Genomic DNA, 19,359 nt, shown 5'->3' on the forward strand with positions numbered 1-19,359 from the left:
GGAATTATTCCTAAGAATTATTCCTTGTAGAGTAATATCATGCTGGGGAATTTTTAAATTGTGCTGTTACTTCAGCTCACAGTCAGTAACATGATGGCCTTTCACGTCTTGCCAGATCAGTTTTTTTTTTTTTTTCCTCATAGCAGCATTAATTTAAAGCATAGGAATCAATGTGACATTTCCGCTGGCATATTTAGACTTCCTAAAAAAAAAAAAATCTCAGACTGGTCAGATCAAGAAGTCTAACTGACGAACCTATAACCGATCAGTGAAACATATTTGACAACCAACGCAGACATGGATGATCCTCAGAAATGCTTTTTTGATGTAAATGGATGTGTCTCCTGCAGTTTTTCTTACTCCTGACCTATTCTGTTTACACTTTCCAGCCTTACTCACATGTTTATATGACATGGAACGGGTAATTATTGGTTCTTCTAAATCATCAGTGTCACCACCTCCTACCGTCACTGCTCATTTCTTTGACGTCTCTTTGACCATCCCCCAATTTAAAGGTTGAGGCATTAAGGGCTGACAACTGCTGACCTTTCCCACTGCATGCATCTATTATCCAACAGGACTAATCATGCTTTTCTTGTGCCTTAGATAGATGTGAGAAGGCAGAGCGATGTGATGTTTAGAAATGTCAAGGTCTTGCCGTGTTCACATTTTGTCTGAGATCGGACTGTAGCGTTATCGCTTCAGACAAATCTACTGAGAACTGTATGAAATGGGGTTCTAAATTACCAAAATACAAGTAGGGTGATATAAATTATGCACAGCCATAATCACCTTAATCACATAGCAAAAGGGCTTTAAATAATGTAATATCATTATGTTTATGCCATACATTGCACAGTAGATCTCACTGTTCAAGCTGTTTGAATTCATTAGTGACATATTGTTACTTATAGATCAGCATTAATATTTTTTTTTTCTTTGTGGTGTAAACACTTGAAAAAAAAAAAAAAAAAAACAACACTTAGCTCAAATATGAGTCCAAACATGAGTTCCTTTTGTTCCTATGAGGCTCAATTTCCCTCAGTGGGCGTGAGGTGTTTGGGGAAGGATATTAGATATTCTACATACAGTTTGTTTTTTGTTTTTTGTTTTTTTTTGGGGGGGGGGGGCTTCATAAGTAATAATAGCATTTTGGTTAAACACAGGGGAAAATGATGGCTTGGTTAAATTATCATACATTGTGAGTCATTCTTATTACCCTGGCCTGACACATTCTCACCATAAAATCTTTACAAAGTGCCTATTGCCACAGTACTGTGGGACTAACTTTCTCATTTGTCGATTACCACAGATCCAATCAGTGTCCTCCTTCTATCATGTGTAGACTGGTAACCTGTCACCCTGCTAACACAGTACTGTGGCAATAAGCACATGACATGTGCCTATCCGGTTACAGGAAAAGGCCAGGGTATCAGTTACTGGAGGCTACGTCCAGGCGACAATGCTTGTAGTATTTTTCTTTTGTGAATTCTTAAAGTTTCGCATCCATACATGTACTGTTTCAAGAAATATCTGCGTCCAGGTGGAAACGGGAAAACTGGGTTAAAATGGTTTACATATACCACACCTGTATGTGGTGCTGTACACAAACACAGACAGTGCCACAGGATACACTAAAATCACAGAAGCATGCAGTGAGCATGTGCATGAGGTTACGTCCGAGGTTTTTGTCAGGTGATGTGGTACAATGGCGTCATCATTTCCAAAATGTGGTGTTCTACAAACATACCATTTCAGGGCACTGACAACGTCTGTGCCATGTGGACGAAAGGCTGAAACGATATTAAACTTGTGTTGTCGTGTACACCATATGTCACCACAGTACTGTGGCAACAAGAGGCTGATGAGTTCATGGAACAGTATCTATGATTGGCAACAAAATCTCGTTACTGCTTATTGTCACAGTACAAATGCTCACATTTGATTGGCTCTGTGGCAAAAGACAAACTGATATTTCATGCCACAGTACTATGGCAGTAGCCACTGCCTAATCTTTAATAATACTGCAATCAAAAGCAGCTTATATTGTAAAGTGAGTTGGTGGGTCTTTTGGCAGAGCAAAATGTGTTGTCTATTTAGAATTTACACTTCTGTTTTTGCCACTTTGAAATTCTGTTTTGTGTCTTCCATTCAGTTTATAATCAAATGTTTCTGCAGTTACAATTCAGTTGCATATGGACATAATTTCTGAGGGGACTGGGTTGCTGAAAACATATCACTAACACCTTTGGCACAGAAGCAGTTTTGATACTGCAGCTGCTGTATCTCACGTCATGCTGCAGAGTTTAATGTCTTGAAAATGGGCCTGATTTTGGCTGTGTCATTTGGGCTTCACTGGCCATTGAACTGTAAGTTGGGGAGAGTGCAGCAATCGCTGTCTGAGTTGAGGCAGTTTGTCATGGCTGCCACACAGTGTAAATTGATGCCAGCGTTTGACAGAAAAGTATCGAGCATTCAAATCTCACCCTGGTTTGATGCTCAGACATCTGGCAGTGTGCTAACAATACCCAATGTGAGTGAGACTCATAGAGGCATATCCCTATAATTTGGCTAAAATAGTAAGGTATCATCTGTGTCCCCGAGTCAGACACTCCTTATGCCACCAAAAAGGACACCATTCTTTACAGTACGCAGGGTTAAACATTTCAATTCCCTTGAAGCAGTTTTTAAATAGCTTCTGTTGCAAAGGGACTGTGGAATGTACAGATAGATTAAAAGAAACAACCCAGAGGTCCATTTTCATAATTATGTTTTGGTGCCAAGCCCAACTGCTTGGCTAGCAGTCTCAGACAAGGAGGGAGAGAGATAGAAAGAAAGAGAAGGAGATAGAGAGCAAAGAGAAATCAATACAGCTCGTGCTGCCTTTTTTAGGGGAAAGAGGAATAGAGAAGAGCTGTTAGAGAGGCAGTTTGGCCCCTGTGGCTACAGTACACAGCTTGAGCAAAAGGCAGAAATGTTGTGAGATGAACAAGGCACTGTACTACCTACCTGGGAGACACCGGTTTTTGACTGTATAGGTGGTTCCGACCACCTCACTTGTGCAATCGAGTGCCCCTAGCATCGTGAAGAAAAATCCGTCTTAGCAGCTTTTAGTCCTGTAGACCGGACCACAGGAAAGCAGTAAGACACCGAGGCAAACAGGAAGTGTGTATAGTTGGCCTCTGCCTCAGGGAAGTGCATTGGCCATTTGTTCCCCTCTGCCTTATTCCTTTAATGTCCTGTCATTTACAGCACTGTGAACAAGTTAATCCAATATCCAGCACTGTGGGAGCAGTGAGATGCTCATATATAGCATGTACACACACACATAAATATATATATCCTTGTCCCAAGTCAGTTCTGTCCGGCTAACTTTATGATTTGTTTATATTGCTTTCAATTACGTCTCTGTGTCCCTTGTTGAGCTCAATAAAATTTTATACTGTGGATATGATTCTCTAGCTGCCCATCCTTTCTTCCTTTGGCCTTCCTCATTTAGGCATTCAGAATTCAATGTAAATAAATCACACTTTGAAGTCTGCGCGAATGTGAAGGAACGCTCCACACCATAAAAGGGTGAACAAGCAAAGCACAGGCCCGGGCAAACATTGCCTGCGTCTCCTTTTGTATTTCATCAGGTGCCTCCGCTCTCTTTCGCAGTCGTCAGTGTGTGTGAATGTACGTCTGCGGCCGTGTTCTCGTGCCTCTGCTCATCTAAACTGTGTTGTCATCCACCCCCGCTGTCGTCTCATGTTAGATTCTAACTGCTCCCTGCTAGGAGTGCTGGTTCACCTCCCCTGCAGCCCGCAGAAAATTATCATATTTATCGAGAAGCCAGCCATGATATTAGCAGGAATACCCAAACCTCAGCTGCGGCTCCAGAGAAACGACCACTGTAAATCACACTCTGTCAGGCTCTCATGCAGGCTCAGTCATGGTTGTCAAGGAGACCGTGGTGTGATTGTGAAGGCTATTCTGTTTTCTGAGTTCAACCCTGTGTTAGATTCAGTGTCAAATAGGCCTGAAAAAAGAACCTTAAAGTCTAAATTAAATTGAACCTGTTTTGATAAATTTCTGCACTCTGGGATTTTGTTTTGTGGATAAATGTGAAAAGGTTAAAACTAAAATAATACATAAAAATATCCTATTTACCTCATACCTTAGCTTCCAGCTGTTTCTCTTTTATTCCAAAAGTTCAACTCAAGTAATCGTGTTATTTCTTGTTGATGTTTCATTTCATATCGCTCATTATGTAGCAAATGCACTATTTTATGTATTTATTTAGAACATGCAAAGAAACAAAATAAAACAAAACGAAGCAAATTAAGACAAAAACAAAAAATGGCATTTAAATAAATAGTATCTATCTTCAAGTACATACAAGTCTGAATTTTGCATGGTCGAAAAGGAGTAGGAAGAAGTATAAACTTATTTAATCCTACCCCTCAGTGCTTTTACACCTTTATCATTAACTTAATACAAGAATCAAACAATACATTTTTCCTAATTTTAGCATTAAATCACAACAAATTTTTTATAAAGACCTGGTTCCTAGGTATACATATTTGTTGTACATACTGTTTTTATAAGAAATACATACTGTTAATAGCGCCTATTCATATTTTATCCAGTCTTATTTTTATTTATTTATTTTATTCTACTAAGCTCTATGTTTGTGTTACTTTGTCAAATCTTTATTAATTAATTAATTTGTTTTTTTTTTTTTGTTTTTTTTTTTATCTTATTTTTTAGTTTTTGTAGTTTTATCTTCGCTCTATTCTTATTTCTGTAGCACTCGTATTTGTAAATATTGCTTCACTGACTGGAGTAGCACTCCTAATTTCATTGTACACACAATGACAATGAAGTACATTCTATTCTAAAAAAAAAAAAAAAGGGGGTAATATTTCTTTTCAGTAAATAATATTCTGCTCTCCAGTACCTGAAAAAGAGTCTTTTTCATTTTGCCTGTTATCACAAATTCCTCACATTGGTTTATTTACTTTTGAACTGTTGCTTTTATTTTTCTAAAAACTCCTAAACTTGTCAAATTAGTTTGGCCTCAAGAGAAGTTTTTTTTAACATAGTCTTATAAGACAAAAATTTAGCTTGGAGATTTTGTGGGTGTTAGTGAATTTCCAGACTCAGTTCAGAATACCCAAGTTGCCAACTGAACAGCAGATTAGTTTAAAGCTATACCTACCAATGTGGCATTTCTCACAGCACTTAGTAAAAGTTTGAACATGAACAACCCGCCTCCCTCCAAAGCCCCGCCCCCTTCCCTCTGCCTGAGCTCTGAGGCTCCTCCTCCTCTCTCCTGATGCGCGATAGAAACAGAGGAGGAAGCAGAGGTGGAGGTCCGGTCCGTTTTGGCGTGTACGCGGACCCCTCCCTTGGTAATGACATGCATCATCCACCTGCCGCGGGCCCGCGGCTCCTGTTCCATCAGTAGACCTGGTCTGTGCAGTACTGGGTCAGTGTCTTCACTGCAGTGCCCAGGGGATGGGCACGCGCACTGTGAACGTGCGGCCTCCGCGAATTTTCCGTGAACATTTGAGGTTTCATAGTCCATACAATTATCATCCTACATCATCTTACATGTGTGACAGCATGTACATGTACCTGTATGAGTCCCACCATCATAAAAGCTGAGCTTTATGCAGACCTGTTCAGTCCAGTACAGCTGACTTCCGGACTTTTATCTCCATCCTTCATTCATCAGACTCCTGTTTGTTCTCCTCAGTTGTCGTTTCTGTTCATAAATCAGTTTAATCCCTTCCACATGTGCATGTCAGTTCTATCCAAACACATCCTAGACAGTAGACTGCGGTCAGTGACAGGAGAAGCAGCGACAGTGATGCGTCAGATTCAGTGGTACACATATCGGATGTGAGACGGAGATAATGGATCGGATGCTGGACGGCCGTAATGGATGATTGACAGGAGGCTCAGTCAGGTTCGGCCAATTATTTCATTCGGACCGACTAAAATGATTGGTCAGACTGTTATTAGAAATATATGAGAATTAAACATTTTTGAGTTTCAATACCTGGTGGATTTCTTTTACATTTTAGTTTGACACACACTTATTAGAAGCATTTTAAGATGACAAAAGAAAAGCGTAAAAATGCCACATCATACGGTATAGCTTTAATTTTTGGTTCATTCAATTTAGTGCATTAGATTTAGTTCAACTGGAACATCTTTAGTGTTTTAAGTGGGCAAACCTTAGTGTCAGTGGAAGTTTGGATTAAAGAGAATTTCAGCCTGTCTGTTTACCCATGAAAGTGCGGTAAACATTTTAGACCCTGCACACAGCACTGATCAGGAAATGAAAGGAAAAATACAAAGGATGCAAGGCTTTATTTATGCATATCTGAATGGAAAGAAACAAGAGAACCTGAATGTGGGGGGCGGCGCTCTCCTTCACTAATGTATCTATTATCTAACAGACTGAAGGCCAAACATTTTGGATGTTAATTTATGATCATGTATACATATGTATTCAGTAAAAGAGAGGCTCATTATTGTCTCATCTGCACATTTCACATCATGCTCTACGTGTCCATGGTTACCTCTGTCAAAGCCTGTACACATTCTTATTGTAAAAGAAATTGTAAGGTTTTGCCAGAGGAAGTGTGTACAGTCATTTGCTCTGACCTAGAAACAATTTTTTTAAGGGTTCAATGACTGAACGGAGTCGCTTCAGTGGACCTTTGTGCTGCCATCCAAGGCCCGTGCACATGATCCTTTTTAACACGTCACATTTCAGTTCAGCAAAAATGAATGAGAAACGTGTATTAATTAACCCTGGAGTAGTCTAAACAGATGTGAAGAAATATTATTTTGTGCTGCACCCTTAATAAGGAATAAAAATTCCTTTGGCCCTAGTGCCTTAACACTGTTTTAGATGTCAAGTAGCATTCTATTCAGTATCAAAACAGCTCAGGTTGTGATGAAATTAAGATGTCCGTTATATCTTCCAGTGCTAAATTTATTCATCCAAGGGTCTGAAGCAGTGGTACAATGAAAACGGAGCTTTTGGATGTTTTCTTTAGGGTCAGGTCAAGTGGTGACACGGTTATATGTTTTGTGTTCAATGGGCGCTAACTTTGTACATAGGGCTGCTCGATTATAGAAAAAAACAATAATCACAATTATTTTAGCAATAATTGAAATCACAATTATTAAAAATGATTATTTGTTAACCTTAACCCTTTCATGCATAGTGGTCACTACAGTGGACAGTTACTCTACAGCTTTAATCTTGTATATTCATGGGTTTTGATGTTTTAGTTCCATATCAACCAACACAGTGGACACTTATGCATCATCTCATAAACTGCAATTCATACCATTATTGTAACTTTGCTGTTCTTGATTGGTTCTTAAGTGGAAATCAATTGTTAATATTTTTTTTTTTGCATATTATCACCATGAAGTGAGTAATAACTAGTATTAGAATATGTTAAAATGTGAGAAAACATCAGATTAGCTGCATTAAACATGGCTTCATTTCACTGTTTTCATATCACTTTATGATATTGGGTTTTAAATACATGTTTCTTTGGTTCAAGAATAAAATTCATGGTGTAGCTGAGTGGACATTTTTGTAACTCCATGAAAAACAGGTTGATTTAAAAAAAAAAAAAAAAAAAAAAAAATCACATTGTTTTTTTTTTTTTTCTCATGCCTAAAGAGGAATAAAAACACTCAGGAAAAAAAAAATTGATTAAGGTTCTCATAATTCATGCATGAAAGGGTTAAAGTTGTTTATTTTTCTTCTTGCAAAACAATGTAAAATATACTCTTTAAACATAAATAAAGCTTTTAAACACTAAAACAAAGTATGTTCACTTTTGTACGAAACAAAAAAAAAAATCTTTGAATGCAAATAAGTATGCTGTAAATTCAAGTCTGTTTCCTTTTGTAAACAAATTGTGCACTGGAATTAAACTGCTATAGACTTGCCATAGAACTGTAGCAATAAAAAAAAAAAAAAAAAAACTCACGTAAAGTGCAAATTATAAATTCAAGTATCTTCGATGTAGTAGCAGCTCGTGTAAATGATGTCTTGAAGGAAAACATAGCGTTTGTCCAGTGTATTCACCATTTATCTGAAGCCTGAGTTGTCACTGGTGTTAATGGAGCACATACCTTTAACCAGGTAATGGGCAATGGAGTCTGTTATCTTTTGGTGTGTCTCCGATGTTGATGAGTAGGGAGTTGCAGCATAAAGAGATTCGGAGATTCAAGACTGCATTGCGGACGAAGTTGTAGATGGAGTTGTGGTTTTTTTGTGTTTTGGTTTTTCATCAGATTATCATAAAGGTCGCGGTGGTTCAACTTTAGATGGTTTCAAAGGTTTGTTGTGTTAGCGGTCGGTGCGGACACAACTACGAAACACTTTTTGTACGTGATGTGTTTTTGCTCTTCGTCTTCTTCATCAAACCCAAAGTGATTCCATACAGTTGAATTGGACTTACCTTTTTTGTTTACCAAGCGCTTCTGCTGTGATTCTCCTGCCATTTTTCAAGACCGCTAGGTACAACTTTCCTCGTGAGGTGGACCTGCCGGCTAGCTGGCAGCTGTAGCTTAGATGGGGGTGGGGCGGAGCAGCTCATGGTAGCTTGCGTGTGTGTGAATTAAAACAACTCAAAATTAATAGTAGTTTTTTCTCGATTACATCATTTTTGTAATCGTTGTGTGTAATAATCGAAATCGTAATTGAATTTCGATTAATTGCACAGCCCTACTTGTACATACATATATTTGGGTGCGTCTATGAAACTGGGTTCATTTTGGTATCTGGCATTTTTCAAGCTATTTTGACCCAATAATAAAACAGAAGTTTAGCCATATTTCCCCCCAGGGATGTACCTAATGATGACCTCAGATTAATGCAAAAAAAAAAAAACTATGCTCTTGCTCTGAGCCATCCCAAAATTAATGTTTTTTTAATCAAATATTGGTGCCAAAAACAGGACCAAAATTAGGACAAGAAAAGCTACCTAGGTGTCAGTGCATTCGATCTGGAAAACATGGCTGTACATGGTCTTATACACCGCTATAAATAAAGACACTGTGTTACATTTGATGATCCTAGTGGTTTTTCTAATGCAGACATGTGGGTTTTTCATGAATCTGCAGTCTCATTCCAGGTTTCGCATGTACTGTATCTCATCGTGTCCACTTGTGTTACACGCAGAACCTGCCCATTTGAAAACATATAAATCACGAGTGATTTTGCAACAGCGGTTATTTTTGTCAAACACTCTGTCTTGCATAATTAGTTCAATCCCTAAAATGTACCTGTTAGAGAATAGCTTCTGTTTTATCTCAGTAAATATTTGTTTTTAAAACAGACCCAAAGTGCTTCCAAAATTGCTTCATAACATTAGTCGACATGTGGTTTGAATTTGTAGCCCCCATGTCGTGTTTTTAGGACCAGTTTCATAGAAGCACCCATATCAATGTGTGTTACATTATTCAGCAGGTATTTATAAGTACTTAAACAAAGTAAGGATGACAATTGCATAAAGTAAAATTTTTGCCAATAATATTTTAAAATGTGCTCGGTAACACGATTTCATCAAAATGTCACTGATTTTGACAAGGTTTACGCCAAAGTGGAAATTGACTTAAATTTGCCTATGATGTGTTAAATAACATATTAAGCTTCACTGATGTCAAAATTTAGGAAAATGTATTGGAAACATTTGGACTTATTGACAAATATTTAAAGTAAAACTGTTTAAATTCTTGATCCTGTTATGATGTAAGGACCAATGTGTCTACAAAACAAGTCAAATGTTTTTAATACGAGCATTTATTCTACATCACAGTAATAAGATGACAAATGTTTTTAATTTTTTTAGTGTTGAATATTTAATTTTACCCTGTTTTGGTTATTCATTTATATTGACACACATCACAGGTGTCAAACATGCGGCCCGGGGGCCAAATCCGCCCCTCCAAAGGGTCCAGTCTGGCCCTTGGGATGAATTTGTGAAATGCAAAGAATTACACTGAAGATATTAACAATCAGTGGTGTCAAAGTCATTTCAATTCAGTTTCCACATACAGACACACACTGTCTAATTAGATTTCAAGTTGGTTAGAACCAGTAAAATATTATAATAACCTATAAATAATAACAAACCCAAATTTTCTCTTTGTTTTTTTGCTGTAAAAAAGTAAAATTACGTGAAAATGTTTACATTACCAAACTATACTTTTATAAAAAAATGTGAATAACCTGAACAAATATGAACAAATGGAAATGTCTTGAGAAAAGTAAAAAAAAATTTTGCCAATGCTCTGCCTGTTACTAAATGTTTTGTGCGATTGTAACGCTCATGTGTAAATGATAAACTGATAAAACGAGGCATAATATTGTTAAAATTGCACTTGGTTTTCTTAAGACAATTCAAGTTGTTCAATAGTTATTCACATTTTTAAGAAAACTTTGTAGATGGAAACCTGATCATGATATAATTTTCCTTTTTTCACTGTTATTTAACTGGTCCGGCCCGCTTTAGCTCACATTGGGTTGAATGTGGCCCCTGAACTAAAATGAGTTTGACACCCCTGATATAAATAATGACAACTCCAAATTTTTCTCTTTGTAAATGTAAATATTTTCATGTATTTACACTAAAACAAAGTATAATTTCACAAAAAAAAAAAAAAAGTAAATAACCTGAACAAATATGAACAACCTGAAATTTCTTAAGAGAAGTAAGTGTAATTTTAACAAGATTCTGTCTGTTATTAAATATTTTATGTATTTGTAGACCCACTGTGATCTGTAAGTTATAATGTTCATGTGTAAATGATAAACACAGCCAAAATATTATTCAAATTGCAATTATTTTTCTTAAGAAATCTCAGGTTGTTCATGTTATTTACATTTTAAAGGAAACTATGTAGATGTGAAAACTTTCATAATGTAATTTTCCTTTTCTCCACTGCTTTTTTTTTTTTTACTGGTCCGACCCACTTCAGGTCATATTGGGATGAAAGTGGCCCCTGAACTAAAATGACTTTGGCACTCCTGACATACATGATGTTGTTTTATTCCATTCCTTCATTTTGCATTGATCTGACGGCATCATGTTATGTTATTTCTGTCCTCTCCACTACGATACGTTCAGAGTTAGTCATGATTTCATTATTGCTGTACTTATCTCTTTTATTACCTCCGCCAAGGAGGTTATGTTTTTGCCAGGGTTTATTTGTTTGTTTGTTTGTTTGTTTGTCTGTCCGTTAGTGTGCAACATAACTCAAAAAGTTATGGACGGATTTGTTGGAAATGGGATAAGGAAGAAATGATTAAATTTTGGTGGTGATCGGGGGGGGGGGGGGGGGGGGGCACTGATCAGCCTTGGCGGAGGTCTGCGGTCTCCGAGTGCTTCTAGTTGTGTTGTGTTGTTACCTCCGCCAAGGAGGTTATGTTTTTGCCAGGGTTTGTTTGTCTGTCTGTTTGTTTGTCTGTCCGTTAGTGTGCAACATAACTCAAAAAGTTATGGACAGATTTGGATGAAATTTTCAGGGTGTGTTGGAAATGGGATAAGGAAGAAATGATCAACTTTTGGGGGTGATCGGGGGTGGGGGGGCCCACGGGGGGGCCCACTGATCAGCCTTGGCAGAGGTCTGCGCTCTCCGAGTGCTTCTAGTTTTCTATGTTTTTATTTTACTGTTGTGCACTTTTGCTTTGTCTGTCACAGCACTTGGTTAACTCAGTTTTTAAAGGTGGTATATATAAAAAAAGTTATTATTACCTCCGCCAAGGAGGTTATGTTTTTGCCAGGGTTTGTTTGTCTGTCTGTTTGTTTGTCCGTTAGTGTGCAACATAACTCAAAAAGTTATGGACAGATTTTGATGAAATTTTCAGGGTTTGTTGGAAATGGGATAAGGAAGAAATGATTAACTTTTGGGGGGGATCCGGAAGAAATCCGGGATTCTGGATCACTTTGAAATTTTCGTAAACATTGTGGTAAATGGGGCCAAAATTTTCGTTTCCCAATATCTCGCTTAATTATTGACCAAAACTCATGAAATTTAACTCAGGAATTGACAATGGGGTCCTCTATCACATTTCAAAGGCTGATCCGGATCTGATCCAGAAGGCGGATTTTATCTCAATTTATATAAAAAATGGGGGTGCCTTTACTTTTTGGCCTACTGTGCCTTTAATATTAAAGGTAGAAATTTCTGACAAGCGCCATCGTGTAGCTCAGTCAGTTCCGCATCGGGAGTATGCCACCGGATTTCATGTAGCTTTAATACTTAAGGAGCTAGATCCAGAAGAAAACCGCCATTACGAGAAATGTGATTTTCGTGAATAACTACTGAACTAATAAGGATATAATTATGAATCCAGTTGCTAATGGTATGTTTTCATGGTCAAGGAATCTTAAAATATAGGTAAAATAAATATGGGACTAATATTTATGGTGGAAATCACAATATGGGGGAATTGTGCAAATCTCATGCAATTTGACTCAGGGATTTACAGTGGGGTGTTCTATCAAATGGCAAAGACTGATCCGGATCTTTCAAAAAGTTATGGACGGATTTGGATGAAAATTTCAGGAAATATTGATACTGGTACAAGGAACAAATGATTAAATTTTGGTGGTGATCGGGGAGGGGGGGCACTGATCTGCCTTGGTGGAGGTCTGTGCTCTCAGAGTGCTTTTCTAGTTATTAAAGTTATTATTAGAAATGAGTGTACACAGAATAGGATAAGAGAAACTTTGATTTTCTCATAGATGTGTGTGTTCCTTTGACCTGACCCTCTAATAACACAGTTTTGTTTGTACTTCTACATCATTGAATTTTCATGCTGCCAACAGTTCAGTTAATGACCTTTCAATATTTTTGTAATTCAAGTGGACGGAGAGAAAACTGGACCTCCTCTTGGCTCTGTTTTCATGCTTTCGAAAATATAGTGTGCGACAGAGGATTTTGGTCTTTTCAGAAAGGGAAAATAGAGAAAAAAGGTGACAGCTGTAATGATCAATCACTAGCCGACAACCTGGCAAATTCACTTTTCCGTAGTGGCATGAAGCGGCGTTACGTTGTCTGTTTTTATATTCACTGAGAAGAGAAAGGAGGAGGATTCATAAACATTTCTTGTTTGAACTTTTTCTCCATACATTGCTGACCTTGTTCTTGTAATTATTTAGTGTTGACATTTTGCATGTGGTGAATATCTTCCTCTTTAGTCAGATCTTCCATAATGTCAAATATGTTGACATTATGCATGCATGCTTCACTGATTTCCAAACACTGATGATGTCTCATGGGTGAACATTACAGTATTATGTTATATTATAAAGCAGTTATAAGCTGTTTATGGCCACAGGAAACAGTGATAGACTCATTCTGTATGTAGGTGTGTGCATCTGTGCGTGAGTGTCTTTCTATATGTATGGAGCTGAGGGGTCTGCGGGGAAACGGTGTGTGGAAAGGGGGAGGTTTGGATCCCACTCAGCTATATATTAGTGGACCTGTCACTTAGTAAACAGTGACTTAAACTCATTTCCATTCTGAGTTAGGAAGTGTAGAAAGAACTCGTAAGTGCATTAGAGTCACTCGCAATTTAGGTCCACTTTGTCTCTTAGGGAAAGGTGGATAGGGAGGAGGAAAAACGTAGCAGACTGAGCAATTAAACAGCAATCAGTAATCAAAAAGACTCACAAAGCTATTGCTCAATTTCACTTCAGGTTTTGGCTTCATTGTGTAAAAAGAAAAAAAAAGGAATAGCTTAGATTTTTTTCAACCCACTTTACTGTTTTGCTTTTTAAATATTAGTGCAGCTGGCATTTTCTTAAAATGAGCGCTCGTTTTTTTTTTTTTTTTTTTTTTTTTTTAATACAGTGACATAATTCAGTCAGATGATTTTTAACATACTCAGATTATGAAAAAAAAATGCACTGATCAACAGCTTCACACCTTGGATTTAAGTGTAAAGCACAGACATTAAAACGTTGAGCATGCTTGGAAAATCTTTTGCTTTTGTCCTTGTTATTTTCCGCTTTTCTCTTTTAATATACTTCAAGGTCTGCGGAGTCTTTTGATGTTGCTGCTAGCCCGGTGGGCATTCTTCCTGAGGCGATACGTACTTCGCTCACTAATAGGGATTGATTTCCAAAGGTGTGGCTCATAGTTACTCAGAGCAGGTCGTCAACTCTGGCTGCTTTATTTCCCCGATGGACTTGAACCTCACATAAATGTGACATCTGGCGTTACCAAGTGCCATGCACCTTAACCTGTTTCTGTCACCTCTGGTCCATATGCTGTACATATATAGCCATCACCAATGGGAGTTGACAGCTCATGACTAATACAAATAGGAGTGCTCCTGTGAGGCCAGGTTTGTAATTGTTTCACAGTGTGCATACCGGAATCCCCACATTACATGTTCTGCTCCATCTGTGTTGACAGAGTTATTTATTTACTGTGTGTGTGTGTGTGTGCGTGTGTGTGTGTTGCAATGCTCATGTATGTGCAAAATCCATAGAGGCAATTGACTGGCAGATGTGTGTATTTAATAGGAACACAACTCTTGAGTTCATGTCAACCATCCCTGCAACAAGTTAACATCCAGATGACAGACCTTTAACAGAACAAAGTGCTTCTGTCTTGCATCACACTTGAAATGTCACTTGAACTGATTTGATTCCTGTGCGGCCATTCTGCCTGTTCTCAGTCTGCTTCATGCTTTTCCCTCAGGGGGAACTGTTGTGCCCATGCACCTTGGCTCACACCAGCTCTGTTAGTCCTTCCTGAGAGTCAGTAACTGGACGGGTGATTTGTGTAGGTGTAGCCACTGGAAATGGGTCTGGGAAGGTGTGGTTTAGGAGGCCACTACCCTGAAGTGACACAATGAGAGGCTTCATCTGGCTCGGCTGTCCTACTCTTCGACACATACCCTCTATGTACTTAACCCTTTCATGCACGAATTATGAGAACCTTAGTCAAGATTTTTTCTTCAGTGTTTAGCCATGAAAAAAAACAATGCGATGTAGTTTTTTTTTTTCTATGGAGTTACAAAAATATCCATGCATTTAATTTTTGAAGTAAAGAAACATGTGTTTAAAACCCAATATCAGAAAGTGATATGAAAACAATGAAATAAAAACATTTTTAATGCTGCTAATCTGATGTCTTCTCACATTTTAACATATTCTAATGCTAGTAATTACTCACTTCATGGAGATAATATGCAAAAAAAAAACCTTCTTGTCTAACAAATAACAATTGATTTACACTCAAACATGTTAGTGCAGATCAGGTTTATCAAGAACAGTAAAGTTACAGTAATGATCTGAATTACAGTGTATGGGATGGTGCATAAGTGTCCACTGTGTTGGCTGATATGGAACTAAAACAACAAAACCCATTAATATACAAGAGAACAGCTGGAGAAGAACTGTCCACTGGAGTGGACAGTGCATGAAAGGGTTAAATACACCCAAAAATAATAAATGGGTGTCTCATAGTAATAAAAAATATTATACATCAAACTTAAGACTTCAATAAGTATTTTATTATTTTGAAATACTAAGTCAGTATTTTGATGTGTTGGCTGTTTTTCCTCAACACATTGGTGGAAAAGGGCTTATAAAATCATCATAAAATCCTGTACACTAAATTATTTTACAAAAGAAATACTTATTTGTCAGAAAGTTTTAGGTTTTATTCTGGGGCATACAACAAAGAGGATTTTGCAAGATTACATTGAGATAAACTGATTATGCACATTGTATGCAGACAGTGTTAAATAGCAATGAAGAGAGAGTGCTGAGATGCTATTTTAATTTATTACCTCCCTCAATGCTTCCTGAAGATGGAGCTTAGCTCCTCAGTAACAATCTCCTGCTCAAAAAATGAAAAAAAATGACACTATCAGATCTCTTTTCAGTTACTCAGCTCCATTTAGGTGATTTAGATAGCATACATGAGAATGCCCATCTCTCCAACTGCAGTGGAAACGTTCATCAAATTAGAATTGAAGTGATTATCCAGGGCAGAGCTAAAGGACAAAATCGATAGTTCTTTGTTCAAGACTAAAATGAAGAATGGGCATTCAGCAGGGAGCTCTCTATATTGCTCCCTTTCTCTCTCACACAGAGGCATACACACACACACACATACACACACACGCACACACACACACACACACACACACACACACATCTTTGAATTGTGTATTCTGTTCCAGCATCCTTGACCGTATCAGCATTAGGCTTGCATGGTGTAGTCTCAAACCTTCTGTCTTGGTTTTTCCCTCCCTGTTTGAAAACAAAAAAAAAAAAAATCCTCAAAGGAGAAGCACTTCCTTAGATAATTGCAATTAGTAGTTTTGGCTGGGTGTTGCAGCCCTGGCCCTGGCCCAACTCCCTGTGTTGGGAAAGAAGGAGTGGGAGTCGGCCTGTTGGGCATGTTTCCAGGCTTCACAAGCCCTCTGCCCCTTCGCCTCACATGTGCCTACTGCAGCAGTCAGAGGGCCACTGGGCCTGTGCAGAACCAGGGAGAGAAAACTGGAAGTGAATAAAAATTACAGAGAGAGGACCTGCTTTCTGTTGGTTAGGTACTGCAATTATATTGAAATAAGGGAAAGTGCAACATGGAGCAAACCAATCCATCTTTGTTTTCACACTATGACGCCTGCTACTTTGAGACACTAAAAATGACACAAAACGTCTCTAGTATCCTACATACAGGAACATAGACCTGAATATGTATGAGACCTAAAATATTATAAATACTGTGAAAATACTGTAGATTTATCTGTTTTGGGCACAAATGACTCAGTCAGGAATATACTACTCATTCATACACGAGGAAGTGTTGTGTCAGTCAAAAGTGAACCTCTTAAATAAACCATGTTCAATAAAAACAGCATTACATTGAAGTTTAAACAGTAATGGTTTTAAATGCCAACCTTGTTCTGTACTGGGAGGATTTCTCAGATATCACACATTGTTAAATGTTGATAAATGCTCTGGATGGTATGCAGGAGTGTAAAACATTAAGTCAGTGCTGGAAGTGAAAATTATGTTGAGTATGTTTTTCAGACACATTCTCTGCATGCAGTCACTCACGTTTATGTGCAACTGCTCTCAATCACACTCTATCTTCCTCTCTCATACACCCAGGCTTTAAACACATGCACACACAGCTTCACATAAAGGACTGCAATCCATCAATGTGCTCATTGCTGTCATGAGTAAAGAGACAGAGCTCTAAGCAAGAGTCCTCTAACACAAATTTGATTTACCTCAATTTGCCTCAAACAGTGACATGTGAGCACTAGAAGTGCTAATACAGACTGGCACCTCTTGCTGCCAACAGGCATGTGTCTGTTTAGCTCAGTTTCAAAGACTGGTCTCATCTGAAATCTGATTTAGTGAAGGATGGTATTAAATATAAGGAGTTTGAAGTTATGAAAATTAACAATGAAACACAGTAATACTATGGAGGATATGATGAGTTTACCTGGTAATAAGGAAGACATTCCCTATGCCTTTGAATGAGTGTGTGTGTGTGTGTGTGTGTGTGTGTGTGTGTGTGTGTGTTCTGTCTGAAGGAAAGTAATCGTTGTGCTGCCTTCAAGTATTTAAAGCATGTCTAATGCCTTCCACGTACTTAAAACTTTAATTATTCAACCCGTTGCTGGGTTGTGCTACATGCAGATATCAAATTGAATCAACCAAATACAATTAATCAGATCTAGTTTGCTTTTAAATATTGACCCTCTCAGGCTGTAGTAAAACAGAGCAGAGCAGTGCCATACCAGAAGAAGTGCAACATAAGATTCAAAACTTGGCTTGGATAAACTGTCTGATAGAGGAGATAAAGAGGGGTAGAATGTAAATCTAACCGATGGCGTCTGCACATAAGAAACTATCTGACATCTTAATTATACCAATAAAGCACCTCTTTGCACCACCAAGTCTGGTAGTACTTCACACACACCGGTCATGCATCATAGGAATGCTGGAAGTATCAGCCTAATGACTTCTGCATTCTGTATACATATTATGTAAACGCTGCCATTTTGGAACTAAATGAATCCAATTACCTCACTGCAGCTGCGCGCCATGGACTAACCTGTGCTACAGCATATCGCCGTGCTGTAGAATAGTACATTCTCACAAGAATTCAGTCATCAGGCACCTGCAGTGTGTTTGTGTTTGTAGAGATCCACATCAAATAAAAAAAAAAAAAAAACATTTCATTGAAAACAGCTGCGTAAATTAAAATTTATGATATGCATTATGATTCATAATATATATATTCACTGCATACACTGATCTCCTTATTGCCAGATTGAGAAAATCTGGGATATGCACAAGAGAATCACATGTTGAGGCTCACATTTGTAGGTGGTTGTGGTTTAAACATAAGCTGCAGAAGGACAATTTTTCTCCGGAAGAAAATATGTAAAACTAAGCATATGCAATACATGAAAACACTGCTGGTTTATACAAATTGATTGACTGATTGATTTTGAGCTTGTGTACTGTATGTACAGTGTTATTTCAATTTCACAATAAGACAGAGATAATAACAGCCACATATTATATACACATCATTTTGTGTACATAGATATACAGCAATATATATAATAATTCACTATTAATATACACCCCTAGGAGCCCAAAAGGGAGTGGGAAGAAGTAAAACTTACTTACTCCCACCCCCAGTTTTACCTTTACATTGTATGGTTGCAGTTGTATTGGAGGAATGAGTTGTAAACGTGCATTGGTAAATATTGTCAATGACTAAAGTAAAAAATAAGAGAAATGACTGATGTTTGTCTTTTGTGTGTGTCTCCTTTGCCTCTTTTAGGTGGCTAACCTGGCTTGCTCTATCTCCAACAATGAGGAAGGTGTCAAGTTGGTTCGTATGGCTGCCACCCAAATTGACAGCTTATGTCCACAGGTGAGGACTTCAAAGCACTTCACTCCCAATGCAAAAGCTCTCTTTACTATGCAATTGTCAAAATTGCTATATTTCAGTGATTTCAAATACTCCCAAATCTCACAGTGGCATTTCAGAGCATTGTTCAAAAAGACAGAAATGAAAGATTAAAAAAAACAGGGCAAAAACTCACAGTGGGCAGAACGGTAGGAAGAGCTATGAATAATGTGTAGGAAGATCTTGTAGTGTTGTTTCCCAGGATGCACACAACGAAGGAGGTTAAAATTGATCCATTATTTCTGAGGTTAAGAGTAGGCCTCATTCACACAGAGCCCAGAGGAGTAATGGATATGAGATACAGGAAGGGCAAGATGAATTCAAGGTGTAATGTGCAAGCTCCTCAATACACACCTGCTGAGA

At 37.9% G+C, this 19,359-nt stretch overlaps 1 protein-coding gene across 1 annotated transcript in view; it reads left to right on the top strand.

Annotated features, from left to right (window-relative positions):
- Positions 1 to 19,359, top strand: part of ctnna2 (catenin (cadherin-associated protein), alpha 2) — a 602,172-nt gene that overhangs the window by 505,124 nt on the left and 77,689 nt on the right. Inside the window, 1 exon segment of the mRNA XM_030138923.1 lies at positions 18,868 to 18,960. Within this exon segment, the coding sequence (XP_029994783.1) occupies positions 18,868 to 18,960 (93 nt within the window).

Source organism: Sphaeramia orbicularis, chromosome 1, assembly GCF_902148855.1.
Source record: "Sphaeramia orbicularis chromosome 1, fSphaOr1.1, whole genome shotgun sequence".
NCBI classification, from domain to species: Eukaryota; Metazoa; Chordata; class Actinopteri; order Kurtiformes; family Apogonidae; genus Sphaeramia; species Sphaeramia orbicularis.